At 38.0% G+C, this 21,321-nt stretch overlaps 1 protein-coding gene across 2 annotated transcripts in view; it reads left to right on the top strand.

The window, feature by feature from the left end:
- nlgn2b (neuroligin 2b) overlaps positions 1–21,186 on the top strand; it is a 77,783-nt gene extending 56,597 nt beyond the window's left edge. For both annotated transcript variants that reach the window (XM_079860992.1, XM_079860993.1), the window contains exons 4-9: positions 1,766–1,915; positions 13,985–14,170; positions 17,226–17,491; positions 17,605–17,758; positions 19,062–19,428; positions 19,520–21,186. In XM_079860992.1, coding sequence (XP_079717118.1) covers positions 1,766–1,915; positions 13,985–14,170; positions 17,226–17,491; positions 17,605–17,758; positions 19,062–19,428; positions 19,520–20,441 — 2,045 coding nt within the window. In that variant the 3' untranslated portion in view covers positions 20,442–21,186. The remainder of the gene's footprint in view (positions 1–1,765; positions 1,916–13,984; positions 14,171–17,225; positions 17,492–17,604; positions 17,759–19,061; positions 19,429–19,519) is intronic.
- Positions 21,187–21,321: the final 135 nt, after the last annotated feature.

The following is a 21,321-nucleotide window of genomic DNA, read 5'->3' as shown; positions in this document are numbered from 1 at the left end:
ACCCCCCTCCTTCTCTCTCTCGGGGTAAACAGATGTCGTAGTAGTTATTTATGTTTCTGCATGGTCTGGTTTTCATATGAATTATCTACAGCGCTTGCACACCACAGAAGCACTGGCTAACTGGACATCTCTGACTGCCCTCACACACTCCATCGCACTCACACACGTTCATACACACACACACACACACACACACACACACACACACAAGCATCTCCGAGAACATGTGTATATATGCATGAGCATGTGCAGCTCAAACACACTGCAAGAGAAAATCAATGGGGAACAACCTGCACCAATAAGCAGCACATATAGATGTGAATCTAAAAGAGACAGGACACTTGAGATGGGGGAGTTTAGAAGGGTCTAAGGACAGAGAAGGTACCAGTGCAGCACCTAGACTTGAGATGGTGGAATTGTTGAGAGAGTCAAAGCTCTGTCAGAGCCGGTCTGACCTATCAGAGCTTTTTGTATTCCAAATGTACAGAGAAGAGAGAGGGAACACACACAGACTGTACTAACTGATACAGAGATACATCAGAGCAACAGAGTTTTGGAAGAGAAACAGACAGACTGTGCCAGCAGAGTGCAGAAATGATGAGCCAATCCGAGGCAGACCGTGCCAAAAGATCCCAGAGTGTGAGGAGACGATTGAGGATATGTTCGGAATCGTGTACTAATACACTATTTCTGCAATATACAGTGTATGCATTTGTATACTCGGATGACCTACTAAAGTTGCCATTGTTTGCAGTATACAGCAGAACATATTGTACTGTGTACTGTAATGCAGTGTGCTCAACTTGACCTTCTATTTTAAGAGTGACAAGTGAACTGGAAGCAATATCAACCCTTGTTTTTACCATCATCTTCTTGACTCATTATTTGATCTGACCGTCAAATGGAAACACATTGCACACTGTGTAGTATGCAGTAAACAGAAAGCTAGTGTTCACTTCCTAACATATCTCCTGTATAAAGAAGGCAACTGCTCGTAAAAAAAGCCTAAAATGCACCTTATTCTTTTGCCAAAGATCATTTCTGCTTCAAGTTTTAAAATACTGCAAAACATTTTTTCTAATCGTATGTTTCAATTGAAATGAATGCATTAATATATGGTTCTATATATGTGATGTTATATACACTACCATTCAAAATTGATTATATTGACGAAAGTCACAGTAAAGATGTTTAAAAAGATTTTTATTTCAAATAAATGCTGTTCTTTTTACATTTCTGTTCATCAAAGAATCCTGAAAAAAGTATAACGCTTTCCACAAAAATATTAAGCAACTCTTTTCAACATTGATAATAATAAGAACCGTTTCTTGAGCAGCAAATCAGCATATTAGAAGGATTTCTGAAGGACCATGAGACAGAAGTAATGGCTGTTTATTTAAAGTTCAGCATAATAAGCAACATATTAAAACATATTACAATATAAAACAGTTATTTTAAATTGTAATATTTCACAACATTACTGTTTTACTGTATATTTGATTAAATAAATTAGTCTTTCAAAAACATAAAAACATTGTGCTGACCCCAAACTTTTGAACTGTAGTGTATAAGAACTATACATTTATTAATTTAATTGTCAATTAAAATTGTGCATGGTTGTAAAATAACATGTTATATATACAGTATATCAAGTGCATAACATCAGGCTTTATCACCAAGCAGATCATTACTGTTCATTTTACAATGATGCTGATATTATATGTTGCACTCAGAATAAATGTATGCATGTTTATGCTTTTCACAGATATTAGAGATCGTCGGAAGAAGCCTGTGATGTTGTTTATCCATGGTGGTTCGTACATGGAGGGGACAGGAAACATGTTTGATGCAAGCGTTCTTGCTGCCTATGGAAACGTAATTGTTGTCACTATGAACTACAGATTAGGTGTTCTGGGTAAGTACAACATCATCTTTTTTATTGTTATTATTATTATTGCTGCTGCTGCAGCTGTTGTTGTTGACCTGTGATAGTTGTTGTTCATTTTACTTTTTATGTAATTTAAAGGATACTGGCACATTTTTGAGAATGGTCTGGCTGTTCTTTTTAAAATGGCAATAGGGACTGATAAAATTAGATAAAAAATCAAAAATGAAATAAAAAATCCCCATAAAAATGTAAATGTTTGCTGAAAATCTCCATCATAACTGTCAAATCTCATTCATATGTTTTAAATAAGTCATGTTGCACCAGATTTAACATCAGTGAAGTCAAATATCATTGGTTCTCATGCCAAAGCCTCCACAACATGTCTTGACATGCCAGTTTTGAATGCAAGTGCAAATGAGATTTGAGCACTATTGTGTTGCTTCAGAAGATTTGCGGATGAATGATCCCTTGTAAATTTCCAGTGTAAACATTTGTGCAGTTGTAATATTTAACTTGAATATAAACTTAATATTTACGTTCACATAATATTTAACTTCACATATTTGAGTTAATTCAATAAACATTACGGTAAGTCAAAACTTGTAAAATGGTGTTATGCTTTAGAAGGAACTGTATTCTTATTTGCATTTCTGCATTATTGGACTGGTTTTTCACTATAAAGGAAACATTGGCTACTTTCACACCGTCAGTTTTTGGATTTGACAAATGCATGTCTCGAAGTCTCGAAATGTCCTGTTCAAACAAAAACTTACCGTAGAGCAGCATATCGAATACTGTCTGTATGAACGTGCACCGGAAGTCAAATCCACATTCACTTACCAGTAACCATAATATCAGTGACATCCATAAAACTGAAAAGCCTTAACAGATTTGATACGTCAAGAGTCCAATCGAGCTGTGATTTCATCCATCAAATCTTCATTAACCAACAGCGGGGCATTTGGGTCACATGTATAACACAAAACTGATAGACTGGATCTAAAAGCTTCAGATGACACACAGCTCATATCTCCAAGGCTGTTAGTTACCAAAAATGAAACCAGACAGGAAAACCCGCAACACACGGTAGAGACATGTTTGTGCAGCACAGAGCGGCTCTCTCACTCTTTATTAGGTGACATGCAACTAGTTGTCCAGTCCAGTTCCGTTCACACAGCGTGGGTTTCCAGAGAATGCGATTGTGACTAAAAATTTACAAATGCAAGTTTGGTTATAGAATGGTTGTCATTGCTGTAAATAACTGAACTGTGTGTGAGCTTAACCGTATTAAGGACTCAAATACAGTACTGACAACCATTTTTGTTGCTGTGTGAATGTGGCCTTTTTTATGAGAACCTAAGAATGTTGAAAAGGTTGCAGGCGGGAAGTTGTAGTGGCGGTTCAACTGCATAAAGCTTGGTTATTGAATTATAAATATGGTATTTTGTGAATTATATGAAACTATCAGAGAGGTTTAGAAGAATATTGATTTAATCTCTTCATTTTGAGTTGTCAGAGTATTTTTGAGTCATTAGCATCTAGATGTGGTGTTCTGCTCTACTTCAACTTTAACACATTAAGTGACCTCATCTGAAATAAAAGAATTACAGTAATTTAATCAGGAAGAAGAAACAGCCGAAACTCTAGATGTGGAGTGTTTTTAGCATATAAGAATTACAATAACCCAATCGGGGAGAAGTAAAACCCTATATTCCACTTTCAGTGGCACTAAACTGTAAAAAAAGACCCAATTATGACTGCATTTCCGAGCTGTTAGTAACGATGCTTAAGTTTCAAGCTTGGTTTAGGTGTCTCAAAGATTTTGTGAGGAAACTTTCACGCATGGTGTGAGAGAACTGTTTGGGCCGTTTCTGCACTGCATCGTGTGAGTTGAGATGACTCCCTTTTTCCATGAACGCATAATGAATGCAGAAGGCCAGAGTGAGTTTACCTTCAAGAATGACGAATTGAGTATAAATCTAAACAGACTAAGAAGGTAAATGAAACAGTTCCCTGTGGAGATGAAGTGATCTGAGGGAATCACAGTCAAAGTTGTAAGTGGAGTAGTTTTGGCCTGTGTGTGTTCTCTAAGTGTGTTTATTTAATGCAATGATCAAAAGCTTCTCATATCGGCTGGGGTGCTAATAGAGAAGAGAGGTTCCATGTTTAGGATATTTATGTGCTGTGAATAAAAAGTATGGGATTAATAAAAAGTATGGGATTAATTTTTTAACACTATGCAACATTTTGGTGACAAGACCTTACTCTGTTGCATGTTTAATTCGTCAAGTGGCGTCAAGTACTGTATGACTGGGAGATGAAGGATAAAAACTTTTTGTCCATAGTGTTTATGTATTTGCTCTGAAAGGGCTTAAAATTATCATTTTTTTCCTAATCAGAAAACACATAAATTCAACCAAACAGTCATTGTAATCCAGTAGATTTAAAATGCTTAATCCAAGAAGTAAAAATAGTCGAGGCATGTCTTTCACATTTGTTTTTGAAAAAATTAAACACCAGTGTTGTTAAATAAAACTATTAAAACATGTTTGTTAAATTAAATTAAAGTAATATTATATAATATATACATTTTAGATTTAAAAACTTAATGTAAATAAAAAAAATGTTGTCTTGGCAAATAACTGAAATAAAGCATGTTTGGTTTGAAGTACTTAAATTACAAACTAAAACTGAAATAAAAATTAAAAATATATATTTACTACAACTTAAACTAAAATTTAAATTAAAATGAAAACTGAAAATATAAAATTGAAAACTCATTTTGCAGATTCATTTCTACATTCAACTGTCCTTCAGTGGACTACTGTTACAATTAGCCATTGGATCTGGTGATTGTTTCATGAGGTGGCGATTTCGTATGAATTTATACAATGGGATTTTTTGCCTTTTTTACATTAAAAATGCCACATGGAGTGATTGCAAAAAAATGTATAATTAATTAATCCAAGGTTTTTTTCCTGTTCAAACTGATTTACAGAGATGAAGACAAAATTGCTAACTCTATAGCTGTTTTTGATAACGAAATATTTAGCCTTCGTACTTGCAAGTGTTACTTAAATGTATACCTCTGCAAATTGTATAACTCCAGCATTTTTTGTCATATTTGTGTAAAAGTTTCTCAGCCTGCAAAAAAATTGTCAATAATAAAGGCTATTACTTTTGCCTCGTCACATTGCAAATGGAGTGCAGTGCACATACTGCACATTTTGGTGCAAACCGTAATATTCTATGCATACAGAAAATGTGTACAATGCACACAGTATGCATTCTGCAGCATTAGTATGATTATGTTGTATAGACCACACTGTTTAAAATGAATACATTAGAAACAAAAAATACATGTACGCCTCCCTGAAAGGATGCAAAAATTACTATTATTAGCATGGGTGATGAATTTTGGTACATGGATGAATAAGAGTAACCTTTCAGTGAATTATCTGTCTTTCTCTCTATTCTTCTTTATAGAGGTTTTTCTATAGCGGTGAAGGGGATTACGTGTTTGTGTCTTGCCATTCCAGTCCCATTGGATGATTGGATTGGATGAAGCATTTTCAAACAGGAAAAAATGCACAAAGGATGTGAAAAAGAGAGAGAGAGAGAGAGAGACAGAACAGTGTTCCGCATCATAAAAGCAGGTTTAGCACAAAACCGGACCCTTTATCCAGCTCCCATACGCACCGACACTGTCAGAACTGTGTGAGCTATATGCACATGCACCTTTACACAGCGAAAGAGAGATAAAAAGAAAAAGGGCCAGAGAAAGGTGGAGAGGTGGGGAGAGAGAGACAGAACAAGTGAAAGAGTGGAGACAGAAGGGAGAAATGTGAACATGCTAAAAATAACCATCAGAAGTGCCTTTTTATATCTGCAGTGAAGCAGAGAATTCATCCAAACCAATGCTAATGCAACTCACACACACACACACACACACACACACACAGCATTTCTTTCTGGATTCTGACCCGCACAGGTTCTTGTGTTTTCGAGGCCGTTGCGCAACTATCTGAAATTCCTCACGCACACTCTGAGGAAGGGGTGGCAGGCCAGAATGAGCTACGAGTGCTAGTACACATGTGTTCTGTGAGTGTGCACTGCAGCAGGTTAGCTACGTTAGCATTAGCGCTCTGCGAATGTGCTCGTTTTCTCCAGATCTGAGGCGCCCTCACCTTCCATCTCTGCCTCCGCCCAGCTGCCCCTCTGAGCTGCTGATTTGTGTACCACAACCATCTGCTCAGACTAATTAACTAATTAACTAATTAATGAACTCTGGGGAAGAAAGAATGCGCTGTCAATGGGCCTTGCGGGTTAGCTCCGTTTTTCTTACCAGGGCCTAAGCGCTTCCTGCATTTCCCTGTTCGCATTACCCCCTCACCTCACTCGCTTTCTCTTTCTCGGCATCTTCCAGTTCTTCATCAAATCTGTTCTATTTGAAGGAACAGATTACCCTAATTAGGTTCCTAATTCCACACGATTCTTTATTTCAGCAGTTTTTACACTTTCCGCCATTCGCCACCAGCTAGCACAGAATTCCCGAATTATGATTCACTCACTGCCGTGCACCTCTCGAGGATGTTTGCTTTGAGCTATATTTATGTTTCTGAAACGCGCTTTTCATTTTTTGATGTGGACGCTAATCGCGTAATTATAAATGCAAAGGGAAACAATGAATGTTTGCAGTGTTGGTATCTGAGAAGTGGAGGAGATTATTTTTGGAAATGTAAATGCCACCTCAGAATGAAGAGGGCACATTTTCATATTTTTATACCTGCTGCGGGTGAGCAGCGCCGAGATTTAGCATGATTAACTTCACTTGTTTATTTATATTTCAGAGTAAATGATTACAAAGACTAAAGAAGTCGTCAATGGTGCTATTTGGCGGGAGTTCCAACACAATCTCATAACTATTTTACGTTTTGACGAATTGGTAGCTAATTCATTTTAATTTGTATTATCCCAATTGTACTTATACCCCGCTGATGGTTAGGTTTAGTGGTGAAGCTTCATGTTTACTTCATGTTTATTTGGTTTCACCAAATCCAATGGCTAATATTGTCGAAAGCTAAATCTCATCTCTTCGCCATCACTCTTCTTTCAGTAGCAGTACGTCCTCTGGTAAAACAGGCGGTTAGTTGTCTGTAGTCTGTTGTAAGGTGCAGCCGTGCAGAACGCAGAATATTGTTTTTATGTTTGTGGGATATTGATGTAGCCTAACAGCGGGGCCCTGCGAAGCACAGCTGATTAACTATTTTACTATACTTCACCAACCAATATGCTTGTTTTAGATACAGATATTTCAGTTAGAGAAACACACTTTCCTGCTAGGAATTGAGAGGACAAATGCGGTTCTGAGGTTCTGCTTGACAAGACAAAAATCGTAATTTAGGAATTTAGTCAATTCGCAAGCAGGAGTTTGAATTGAATTAGAATGACAAGAAGAGAAATGTAGTGAACACAGCAGTGGACTTCTGTCTAATGGGTCACTTGTTTGGTGTTCTGTTTAAGAATTTTATCTTGTCTTCCTGCTTATATAGTTTGACTCCAATGACAGCTCAATTAAAGCATTCTGGGTAATTAGGCGTTCCTCCACAAAGGTCCTTAGAATTATTTATTGTAATTATTAATTTATTAGATATATTGAATATATTTATAAGAAGAAGAAGAATTATTAGTGTTGTTAGAGTAAGATTTAGATGAAGTATGTAAGTTTTTTTGGTACAATACATTATCTTAACCCAGTTTTGTTCATTGACTACTATTAGTATGACAATCATGGCTTTATCTCCCCCTAAAGTGTAAACATTGAAACACCATCAAAACTTTAGCACCTTTTCCACCGTCGGGCTGAACAGTTCTAAGAACGGTAAGGAACGGTTCCAGCAGAGGTCGCATTAGACTTCCTTTAGGTCTGTTATTTTGACGAACTAAAAATTCCATTATAATCTATTATTACCTGTTAACTTTAATAATAATAAGCCATTTAATAGGCTCTATTTTTGTTCACATTTTCATTTTTATTCACAAACGTACAGGACAAGCATATAGGCTAGATTATGCATTTATTTATTTATGAAGAGAAAGTTGAACAGAGACTTTGCGTCACTTTTCAGATTTCATCATGAATATTTGTCCAATAAATCGCAATAAACTTTGTGCTTTGTTACTTTTGAAATCAAACAAAGTCTCAGCTTTCAAATTCAGTCTATTTTATCACAAAATTCAACCAATACTGTTTTGATGCCCTTTAATGAGTGATCACTGTAGCGCCTCAGTTCAGAGAAGCGGAATAAACATTGAAAGTATGAAATAAACATTAAAAAAAAAAGTTGAAAGATACAGTCCAACTTACCGAAATCTGTATCATGTCTCTCATGTAATCACTCAATCAGTGTTTGAACCACAGTAAGATGTCAATAAAACAGCTTGTAGACAATGTCAAGTAACTCAGAAAAGCCATTCGTTGACCATTAACTTGCTAGTTAGCAAGCGCGCATTCACCACCAAGTGGACAGGGGTGAGAATTACAGTTACAAGTTACAATACATCGCTCTCAGTGTAATCTGTCAAAATGACGGACAGCTATCAATTTTTACGTCACCGCTAAAAAAATTCTGTCAATGACGGAAATTTTTTCGTTAACACGGCCTCTGGGTTCCAGTTATATTTTTGAGCTTGGTTCGGCATGGCTCGATCAAAAACCGTTCTCGGCCTGGAGTTCTCAGGTCAGTGCTGAACTGTGCTGGTAGAATGTGTGTGTAGTGACGTCGCCACTCAGGATTGGTCACTTGTCTTTTGTTTGGCTACCAGTTTCTCGGTTGCTGGCCAAGCGCACTATTTGAGCAAAGTTAACGCAAGTTAATAATGAATCATCATACTCCAGAGCGCGGTCGCTTACATTTCATATCACCTGTAAACTCTTGCGTTACCAAGGCAAAGACTAACATTTATATTACATTCCAAAGAGCTCCGTTATCAGCCCCACAGTGGAAGATGAAACCATATCCAGACCAGCTGGGCCGGATCAGCATGGAAAGGAACGGTTAAACAATGAGAACGGTTTGGCCCGGCGGTGGAAAAAAGGCCTTTGAGAGCGGCCCACTCAGAACTGTCAATCTCTCTCCAGCTCAACCTATAGCGAGAGTTTGGGGTGTGGCTACTGTAGGAGGCGGAGCCAGAGGGTGCTTAGCTGGTGTGGGACCGTGACTGATTCGTACATGGGGGGGAAAAATTCAACTTCGGGTATAGGGGTGCACACTAAATTTTGCTGCATTTAGACCTTCAAAGATTAAACAGGTCATGAACACATCAAAGCGAACGGGGCATTGCAATGCAATGTGCTTCAATACAATCATCAATCATCTTGCACACATTCAGAAAGACACATGTTCAAGTTTATAATGTTTACTTTGACAGGTCCAATGTCGACAACCTCTAACAGTTGTGGCACGTCATGTTAAAACATACGCCTGATGCAGATATGTTGCATGGGTTAATTATATAAGCGAGGCGCTTGCGTTCGCTCACATAGCAACACAGCTTAAAGTATTCCTAATATGTTGGAGCTTTTATTGGAAGTAGCCTCATTTTCTATCCATCCATCTATCTATCTATCAACCTTTTCCCCTGCATCTCCCTCTCACCTCCTCATCCCCCTTTTACCCTGGCATGCATGCAACACTCTCTCTCTGTCTCTCTCTCTCTCTCTCTCTCTCTCTCTCTCCCTCTCCGATCTGCCGTTCGCTGGAGTGGTGCATATGCATGAGTCCAGACCCAAACTGCTGCTCTCAGCACCAAAGTCTGCAGGAGATTCAACTCAGCACTCAGCTCACAGTGAAACTTACCGAGCGAATCAGAGCGGTGCACGGGGTTAGACTTTGACTGATCATTTTGCTAAATTGTAATATGATATTTCGTTACACATATGGACGCAACCCGTAGTTTAGGATAATCACTGCATTTTTGCAACATTCACCATTGTGTCTGCGCACTCGCAAAACACATCCCTTTGAAAGAAGTAGTAGCTGGTTGCCAGGCAACAGCAAACAGCGCTACAGAAGGAGGTTAATTTGAAGACAGTCAAACCCACCGACCCTCAGCAACCAGTTCCTGAACATCGTTTTCCCATCGATCAGCCTTTTATCCAATGGCTGTGCTGCACACACAGAATACAAGTCATCTGACAGACCACACAAGGGTTCCCACTCATCCAGGTGCACAGATGTTTACATACTTACCTCTTAACAGTAGGTTTAGACAACATTTATGTTCAGAATAGCATACTTCCATACTGCTATTACTATATCTGATGCATGTTTGTGCACAGTATGACATTTTTCTGTATACATGGAATTCCCCCATGACCTTCTACATTTGCCATACAGTGCATTATGCAACTGTATGGTATACCGTATCCCACAATGTAACTTGCTTGACTGCTTATATAATCAGACTTGACAAAAGTTAATGTTTTTTTTTACACATAATGGTATAAATGTAAAAAAAAAAAAAAAAAAAAAAGGTTTAACCAAAATAGCTACTGTTAATTTAAACATGCATTGTGGAGAGGTCATGTGACAGCAATAAAGCATACTACTGTTTGCTGTTGCAATTATATAGCCTATTTTATTTCATGTTGTTTATGTAGTATACAGTATATACTGAGCAGGATATAGTTAGGACTACGTGATTACCAGTGTTATTTTTGTATTATTTATATACCAGTATAGTTATTAATATTTTGAATTAGCATTTCAGGTTTCATTTTAATTTATGTTTATTTTTTTTACTATTTTGTATGTGCTTTTGTTATTTTTGTTAGTTTTTATACTACTATTTGGGTTTAATTTGTTTTAGTTAAGTTTTAGTTTGTTCAGTTTAAGTTTTTTATTTTTCCAGCTAAAAATAGTAATTTGAGGGCTTTAGTGCAGGGTTTTTCAGCCAAGACTGCATTTCTAATTTTCATCTAATATTTATATTTTATTTTATTTCAGCTTTATTTCAATTAACAATAATAAACCTGGCTACAGCTGAATTTAGCAACAGTTCCAGATGACATACTAACAATCTAGTTACTGCATATGGAAGGTTGAGTTGAGCGGGTTGCATTGTGGGATACAATACCCAGTGAAGTAGGTCATCTAGCTATCCCGTGCCTACAGAAATGTGCATACTGCACAAAGTATGCGCCACATTTCCGAATATAGCCACAGATTCACAACCTCTAGGATTCACACTCACCTAATATGAAACCATTATAAAAAGACCTCACGTCCACACTTCCCCCTCTAATTTGCACTACAGTTGTATTTGTAATGCACTCAGTGACTTCACTCATCTTTAGGGACTCGCCTGTGGTGGCCTGATCTAGCAGTTTGATGAATACGTAATTTGTCTCGTTTTCTAGGGGTTGTCCTTGACTCGTGAGGCCGACGCTTAGAATGTGAGTTAGCACACATCCAGTTACCTGCCCTATTAATGTCGTTTAGACAATACGGAAGTCTATGTTCACACCACAGCTGAATGTGGCCCATATTTTGTTTTTAAAATCGCCTGAATCTTTAAAGTGGAAATAAAACAGATATGCATTTGATGTTTTGCAATATAACTTAAGTGTGAACAGTCAGGGTGGAATTTGTGCAAGGAGGCATTAAATTGACAAAAAAATGTATCATAAGGTTACAGTTTTATTTCAAATAAATGCTGTTTTGTTATATACAAATATACAAATACAGTATATATATATATATATATATATATATATATATAATGTTTCTTGAGCACCAAATCAGCATATTATAATGATTTCAGAAGGATCATGAGACACAAAAGACATAATAAAAAATGTAGCTATTATAAATTGAAATAATATGTCACAATATTAATATTTTACTGTATTTTTTTAATCAAACTTTTGATTGTGAAGGTGGTATTTCAAGGAAAGGAGCAAAAATATAGGCTGTATTTATTTAAAATATAATGATGTTATATTGTTAAATGTTGCATTTTGTCATGGAAACAATTGCAAGAGTTTAGAATAATGATGCGGTCATGAATACATGCTACTATTTTATATAACATGTAAAAGAATGTAGCAGAGGCTGTGATATCCTTTAAAACAATGTCATTGTCATCCTTTGGGACTTTCAGACGTCAAAAGCTTTTTTTTTTAACATCTGTAACGAACGTTTTCAAAGAACTCTATTTCGGTATATTCCTCCATCTATGACACACGGAGAGAGCCTTTTATATGTAGAGGTGCCAAGTTTATGATCTGCTGTGTGTTGTTTGTGATGTGATGTGCCGTATGTTGACGCTTGTCGTCTTCCTCACAGGCCTGACTCCTGAAAACAACATGGCAGTTTGTCTTTTTCTCTACTCGTCCCTCTTAGTTTCTTTGACTTGCTCTTTTTCTCTAAAACACACACACACACACAGTCACACTCACTGGCTCTTATATTGGGTCTGAGGGCACGTAGCTTTTAAGCATAGGTCTATTGTTAACTCCTTTTCCCCTTTTATGTCTTTTAATATTCCAGTGGAAGCCTTTCTTTCAGTTTGAAAAGTGCTTTCTTAGACATGTGAAATATTTTTGAAATTCCCCTTTTTTCTCTCTACATCATCATGTTTTTAGTGCATCACCAGTTCAGTTAGTGTAATAATAAAATAGACATTCTTACATAAGCTCTTTAGTTATCATTTACACCGTGACTCAAAAGCCACATACGGTCCATTTTAATGAGCAGTAGCATGTATTATTTGTATAGGTCCATTATGGTATGTGGGCTTCCTATTTTAAAGTATGTATGTGTATGTGAGCAGTGAGCACTTAAGCTTTTGCTAACCAAAGAATAACGGTCCAAATGTCTAAACTGGCTAATCGGCTTGACCCGTCATAAAGATGGGCTTGACAAGATGATAATAAAATTCTTCTCACCAGCGATGATAACAGTTAATGCATCAAACCCACCCCAGCATCCCTGAGGTTCACAGTACTGAACATCACAGATGAAAATATGTTCTGCTAAAGCATTCATAGTGCTGTAATTTTAGTCACATGTGTTTTTGAGCAATTATAAATAGATTTATGAACTAGCAATGGGATGATTAAAATCGTTTAAGTCATTTGTTCAATCACTGTTCACCAGTCATGTTCACCTAGCCAAAGATTAAGAGTCTTTTAAAAATACTAATGTACTGCTTACTGTATACTGTGCAGTACACTGAGTAATGCCTACTGTTGTTTTCTCATGTTATACATCGATAAACATGCTGATTTTTAATAAAAGTTTACTCCAATCTTATGAGGGAAAGTGTCCTAAATCTTGACATTAAAATCTGTTCTGCTAAGGCTTTCATAGTACTGTAATTGAAGAGACTTACTGTGTTTTCAATTTTAAATAGATTTATGAACTGGCAATGGGGTTGATTTGAGTCTTGAATAAGTTTAGATTCTTTCACTCATTTGTTCAGTCACTGTTCCTCTAGGCAACATCACAAGTTGGCGACTACTAAGTGGCCCAAAGGATTCAGTCACTGAATCATTCACTTAAAATGTTCTTTCAAAAAACGCTAATGTACTGTATTCTGTGAAGTATAAATTTAACAATGCCTACTATGTTTTTTCATTATGCATGGATAAACAGAGAAGAAATTTTCTCAAATCTCATGAGAAAAAAAGAGCTCTTAATCTTGACATTCAAATGATGAGTTTGAGCACATTGCGCTGTGGAATACAGTAACCAGCTCCTCCGGTAGATCATCTGTTAACACAGTAACATGCAAAGTACAGGACTTTGTACAAGTATATCATAGTGTACAATTGTTATTAATGATCAATTCAAGTCTATTGTAAACATTAATATGAATCATTCCAAATAGGAACAGGAAGTTCCAAAAGAACATGTCCAATTAAAGCTTTAGTCCTCTGCCTCATTTCATTCTTTCATTTTACTAATGCACTTTGCTCTTCTCAGGCTCGGAGTGCTTGATCTTGATCAACATGTATTGATCATGCTGTTTTTATTTTGGTCGACATTGTCTGTTATCTTTTCTCTGGTCTAACTCTCCTGCTCTCCGCAGGTTTTCTGAGCACTGGAGATCAGTCTGCAAAGGGGAATTATGGGCTACTAGACCAGATTCAGGCTCTACGTTGGCTCAATGAGAACATCGGACACTTTGGAGGAGACCCAGAGAGAATCACCATATTTGGCTCTGGGGCCGGAGCCTCTTGCGTCAACCTTCTCATCCTATCCCATCATTCTGAAGGTTTGAACCTCTGTTGCTGTGATCATCATCAATAAAGAGCTCCATAATTTAAAGGAAGGGCACCCAAAAAAAATTATTCTAATTTACTAATTTTAGGATGCTCATTTGTGTCTTGGCTCTATTAATTTATTCAGTAATGCATTAGAAATTTAATTCATACATACAATACCATTCAAATGTGTGGGGTCGGTAAGAGTTTTTCTTTTTCTTTTCTTTTTTATAAATTAATACTTTCATTCAATAAGGACTCATTAAATTGATCAAAAGTTCACTTTCATATTAGAAGGATTTCTGAAGGATCATGTGACACTGAAGACTAAAGTAATGGCTGCTGAAAATTCAGCTTTGAATGACGTGAATACACCTCTTCTATGATGAGAAAAAATAAATCATTTCTATATTAAATTTTAAATTTATATAGGGTGGCATAAAGTCAAAAACAACATAATACAACTGTCCTGATATAATAAGAAAGAGACAAGCCTCTTTAAAAGAATCAAATTCTTAAAAAGTATACATTATTAAGTAGTTTGACAATCTATTATTCTATTATTATTATTTTTTTTAACATGTCTGCTTCACTCTTATTAATATTTGAAAAGCAGTTTCCAGGTCAGTAAGTCTCATAAAATATTTTTTAAAAATGACAGGTTGCAAAATATCCCCAAAAAGTCCCCAAAAAAATGTTTGAATTAAACAGAAGCCATGAACTCAATTATTAAAACAAAACATTTACTTTGAAAATATATTTTGTTGTGTACTCTCACAAGGTGTAAACAAAATGTATTAGGCTACTTTTTACATCACATGACATTTTAGAGAAATTGAAACTTTCCTTGAAAATGGTATAAATGTTTTTATAAAACGGTTCGTTCCAATCCTTGGTTCTGATTGGTCAATAGCTGTGTTTTATTCACGATAAAACACGCTATGATCGCATCACCCAACGGTTCTATGTATCACTACACAACACCCCTAGCAACCACTCTTAGCAACTTAAACACATGTTTGATCTCATTGATATTGTTCATTGAAGCTACAGTAGAGTATTGTGAGAGATCGAGTAAGCGAGTGTACCTGCATTTACAGTAGACATAGCATTTTCCTTCAAGTCAGTCCTATATTCACAATAAAAAAATCTGTTTGAATGTCCGCTGCGATATCTTGTCCTTTTAACAATTAAGGGGTTTTCCCGTGCCTATAGTCATTTGTCAGTTGCGTCTTCCTTCTCCGTGCTTTCAATGTAAAAGTATTCTCTCTAATGACCGACTCACTCATAAAGACAGTCTTTGCCACCATCTAATGGCAAAATAATGTATGTAACTTCGGTTGCTGTTTATGGTCAGGCACTATTTTTTTCCAGCAGAAGGAATGATTTAGTAATACTTCATGAAAGTTGCATAGATACATATTTTTCGGCTTTAATATTTGTGTTGTGTGGTAACCGTTTTATAAAAGGTTATTCAGTAAAAAGGTTAATAAGTCACGGCTGAAGGGGTTGCAGGCACTAACAACGCCCTTCAGCCGTGACTTATTCACGATACAGCACTAGCCTCGAGTACCTTATTGCTTGCTTCAAAACCATATAAAACCAACATCAGTAGAAAGATTACATTTCTAAGAACATGATGTATATTGAATATGAATAGTTTTTTCTTTCTCTTTATCATGGATGCTCTCATTTGCCATTGACCCATTTACTGACCCTCAGCTCATTTCAAAAATCTAAATTACTTTTGCATTTGGATATTTGGAACTGTTCTTTTAAAAGGTTTAAATTCAATTTCTGTCATTAATTACTCAACCTCATGTCGCTCCAAAACCGTAAGCCTTTCGTTAATCTTCAGAACACAATTGAAGATCTTTTTAATGAAATCTGAGAGCTTTCTGTCCCTCCATTGACAGCTACACAACTACCACTTTCAAGGCATAGAAAGGTAGTAAAGACATCATTAAAATAATCCATGTGACTCCTGTGGTTTAACCTCAATTTTATAAAGCATACATTTTGAGCCAAAAAATTTTATTTACAAAATATTAATCTCAGACATAAGTAGTTAATGACAGAATTACAATTTTTGGGTGAACTAACCCTTTGAAGTCTTAAACCCTTTTATGCTATATGTTTTTACAATATGCTATTCTATGTTCTGAATTTTTTAATACACTGATGATATATTGTGCGGCTGTGTGAAAGTGAGACTGATTTTTGGCACTGCCTTGCGGTGTGTGTAAGACTGATTTATACTGCTATCTCGAGATCACACGTGCATCTGCATTTGATGCCAGTTTATAATGAGTGCTGTGTGATAAAAATGGAGAGATGTGAGACAAATTTATAATGAGCAGCATGTACAACTATGTGTGTGTGATGCAGAAGTGTTGGACTGCAGCTGAGCTGATTCTTAATTGATTTCATAGGGAACTGGAGCTGGGGGGGTCTTGTAATAGAGTGTAGCGTGTGTGTGCGTGTGTGTGAGTGTATGTGTGACTGGGGGGGTGGGGGAAACATTTTAATAATTAATAACAGAATCTGCAGATGAAAACCGTGGGACACTTTACATAACAGTGCAGCAGGGTTCTGAAATCCAAGATGGTTTCCTCATGCTCATCCAGAGCGTTTTCGAACACTGCCGAGTTCACTTTGTCTCACTCTCATTCAAGTGTATCAGAGTTTCTACCTGCCCTATTTAAAACACACATTAAAACGAGCCCCTGACTCCTGGTTCATGTTGTTATTGGTTACACCCTGTTGAAGACCAGAATGACCTCAGAAAACTTCCTCCATGTTTGCACAGCTCCAAAAGTCCACATTGTAAATCTGGACCCGAGTATGCATGACACATTATGAAATCAAATCTGATTTGTGTTTCACACAACTGCAAAAAATGATGGAAAAAAGTTCCACTGTCTTTCCTTGTATGATGATAAAGATATTCAGTGGCTTTATCTTGCTCATGGTCATGGGACACTCAGTGTCCACATTGACTCACTCATATTATAGCCTGCTATCTGACTTTTCTTAGTCATTGCTTATATCTAGCCCTGGTTTCAGGATTGTTCCAGAGGGCCATTGCTCAGAGTGGCTCCGCCATATCCAGCTGGTCAGTGAACTACCGGCCCCTGATGTACACCAAGATCCTGGCCAAGAAGGTGGGCTGCAGCTACAGCGACACTGCAGATCTGGTGGACTGTCTGAGAAGGAAGAGCTTCAGGGAGCTGGTGGATCAGGATATCCAACCTGCCCGTTACCACATCGCATTCGGACCAGTGGTGGACGGAGACGTGGTGCCCGATGACCCTGAGATCCTCATGCAGCAGGTGTGATTTTGGACACTGCAAGGTCCCCGAGTTTAGAGTGATCCCAGAGTATAATCATGACAGTTCATTAGCGAAAGTGAGTACTGTGGGTGACATTTGTGCAATGTCCTCAGGGGGAGTTCCTGAACTACGACATTCTGTTGGGGGTGAACCAGGGTGAAGGGCTGAAATTTGTAGATGACAGTGAGGGTGAGGATGGAATTTCAGCTGCTTCCTTTGACTATACCATATCCAACTTTGTGGACAACCTATACGGATACCCAGATGGTGAGTTTCACAGACACACTTGCACTATAACAGATCAGTATTTGCACTGCTATTGCCGCCACTGAATCAACAGTGCAACGGCAAAAGAAACTGTACTGTTCACTGAGTTGTATGCATGCAGAATTATTTTAAACATCTGTCTTTATGTAAACAAAAATATATTTATATATAATTTGATGATTTAAGAGAAAGTGTAAAATAATGGCACAACTATATGGATTTCTATTGCATTGCATATGCTGGCTACACTCAAAAACAAACATACAGACTAAGCATAATCTGATTCCTGAGTACTCTTACAAATCAGTTCATTTTAATGAACCACTAATAAAGACTTACAAACTTACCACTTATGGAATCAAATCCTTGAATAATTGAACTCATCCGAGCAGTTACTGAGTTAACATCTGATCCCAATGCCTGTTCAAAATATATCATGTTATTGTGACAGACAGTCATTTGCTGGGTAGATTACTTAAAAATTGTGGTCCATTACTGAATACAAATTACATGATAAAAATTGTAGTTAGTAACATAATCTATTACATCACATTTTAAGTTATATATTTTAACTACTTTTAGATTACTTTTGACCTAACTTGTTTATAATATTGATTTGAATTGTATAATTTTGTACCACACTGATAAAAAATACAAAAAAGAAAAATTATTCAATTTTGTGACAACATGAAGTGCATTTCTCTAACTTGGGAAGGAACTGCAGGGATGCATACATTTATGAAAAACTTAAATCATTAAAAAAGTTCAATTATAACAAATAAAACCAATAAAAATAAATCACTTACAAAAAAAAAAAAAAAAATGTTTTATTTGTTTATGCTGGGCGGCCTCTCAATTTTCCATGTACCGGTAATTATAGTCGCCTAACTAATGGCCAATCTGAGTCTGCAATTCCACAAAACTTTTGATCATATAATAAGTTACTACCCAGCACTGAAAGGTATCTATCTGTTAGTTGTATGCTAAACTTGCAGGACCATTTATTGTTGAGTACCTATTAAGTTATTTCAGTCAAAAGATTTGCTTTGTGCTCCAAAGAAGATTCTGCAGGATGAAAAAAATCTTTCATAAATGTGCATTGAGTACACATCAAATGACACTACACATTCTTTTAGCGGTTGTTCAAGGTAATCAGTCTAATTTTACCCCTCACCTTGGGTGCTTCTGTCTCATTGTCTCCTATATTGGGTCAAGGTGCCCTGCTTTGTGTGACAACCAACTCTGTCTTTCATCATCCAACATCCATCTTTTTCTCTCTTGGTATCTCTCTGTCCCTTCTTAGGTAAAGACATATTGCGGGAGACTATAAAGTTCATGTACACAGATTGGGCCGACCGTGACAACGGTGACATGCGGCGGAAAACTCTACTTGCACTTTTCACCGATCACCAGTGGGTGGCGCCAGCAGTGGCCACAGCTAAGCTGCACGCCGAGTTCCAGTCCCCCGTTTATTTTTATACCTTCCACCACCACTGCCAGACGGAAGCGCGACCCGAGTGGGCAGACGCAGCACATGGTGATGAGATCCCCTATGTGTTCGGTGTTCCCATGGTGGGCGCCACAGATCTATTTCCCTGCAACTTTTCCAAGAACGATGTCATGCTCAGCGCTGTAGTGATGACGTACTGGACCAACTTCGCCAAGACGGGGTGAGAGTTCGAATTTGTTCATTCAATGAGACCTGAATACAAATGCATTTTCTTCTTCTGTCCTGACTTTCTTTCAACTTTTTTTTACCAGTGATCCGAACATTCCAGTGCCGCAGGATACCAAGTTCATCCATACTAAGCCCAATCGCTTTGAAGAAGTTATCTGGACCAAGTTCAGCTCTAAAGACAAGCAGTACCTCCACATCGGGTTGAAGCCTCGCATCCGGGACAATTACCGTGCCAACAAAGTTGCCTTCTGGCTTGAGCTGGTTCCTCACCTGCACACCCTCCATGAGGAGATCATCACCTCCTTAACCACACGACTGCCGCCAGGCGGCCCGCACCGGCCCGGCTGGAAAGTCACGCCCCAGAGTCCAGGCACACGCTCTACTCGCAATCCCACGGTTTCGACCTACCCACCCGACCCGGACCTCGAAGGTTCCGAACAGCCTCCTGAACGCTTCCCGTTCCCGAGTGACACGCGTGACTATTCGACGGAGCTGAGCGTGACGGTAGCAGTGGGTGCGTCGCTGCTCTTCCTCAACGTACTGGCATTTGCTGCATTGTACTACAAACGTGACAAACGGCACGAGCTGCTGCAACGGCGCCATCGTCGTCTCTCGCCCCAACGTGGGGCGGCGCCAGGAATCGGCATTGTGGGGGCTCCGCCCCATAACGACCTGGCACTGAGCCAGGAGGAGGAGCTAATGTCCTTGCAGATGAAGCAGCAGAGGGTGGAGCTCGACCACGGCACGCCCCTTCCAACACGTGGTCTCCTCGGCGACCTGGAGCCCCTGAGACCACCCGTGTGCCCGCCAGACTACACTCTGGCGCTACGGCGGGCCCCCGAGGATGTGCCACTCATGACGGCTAACACACTTTCCATGATCCCCAGCACCATCACTGGCATGCAGCCCCTCCATGCCTTCAACACTTACCCCCCTGCCCCTGCACCAAGTGCTGGGCACAGCAACAACGCCCTGCCCCACCAGCACTCCACCACGCGAGTATAGTGACCCCTCTGAGGGGACCAGGCCCCCCCAATCGCATAGGAACACAGACCTCCGGTACTAAGAGTGGTGCTCTACACGGATACTGTCCAACCCACCACTCCTGTCCTTTTTAAGTCCACTCCCAGAACACACTGTTTCTCTCTTGTTCTTTCTTGTTTTACTCTTCCTGCTCCTCTTGTTCTTGGGTTGAGTAGCGGAGAAGGTTTTGGGTGGAGAAACGTCATTTTCCCCACTCAATACAGCAGCTATCCCCTTCCCTGTTTTCTTTTTTCTTGTTTTCTTTTCTTTCTTTCTTTATTCACGTTACATTGCCGTTTTTCTCTTTCTTTTTCTTTTTTTCTTCCCTGACAGTCTTCTGCTCTTCTGTAGCTGTTTCTAGTCCCCCAAAAAAGAACAGTTTTTCCTACTTCGGACTGTTTTATAAACCAAGAAAACATACGTGTAAAATATGTATTATTGATAACCTTATAAGGCTATGAATGAAAAAAAAAGATTCTACTATCTAATTTTTACCAGCATTCTTGTGCCAAGTACTGTGATCATCGTCCAATCAGACGCAGTCTTGTGGACGGACGTGGAGAGAATCGCCTGAACTGGATTTATTCAAGGAATTTGCAGAATTGAGAAAAAAGTGCCAAATTTGTTTTTGTTTTCTTTGGTCTCTTTCTCGTTTTTTATGTTTGTTTTTGCTTTTTGTTTTGCACTGTCACTGTTATTTGCCTATGGGGAGAAATGAACAACTAGATACAACTACTACAAATATATATATATATATATATATATATATATATATATATATATATATATATATAAGTAAATATATAAGTAAAGATATAGAATAATTAAATTTATACCTTGATTGCGCTTTGGGAAATTTGCA

This window comes from Squalius cephalus (genome assembly GCF_949319135.1).
Source record: "Squalius cephalus genome assembly, chromosome: 24".
Lineage (NCBI taxonomy): Eukaryota > Metazoa > Chordata > Actinopteri > Cypriniformes > Leuciscidae > Squalius > Squalius cephalus.
The sequence above is the reverse complement of the archived record's forward strand: the minus strand, read 5'-3'. Positions and strand labels throughout refer to the sequence as shown.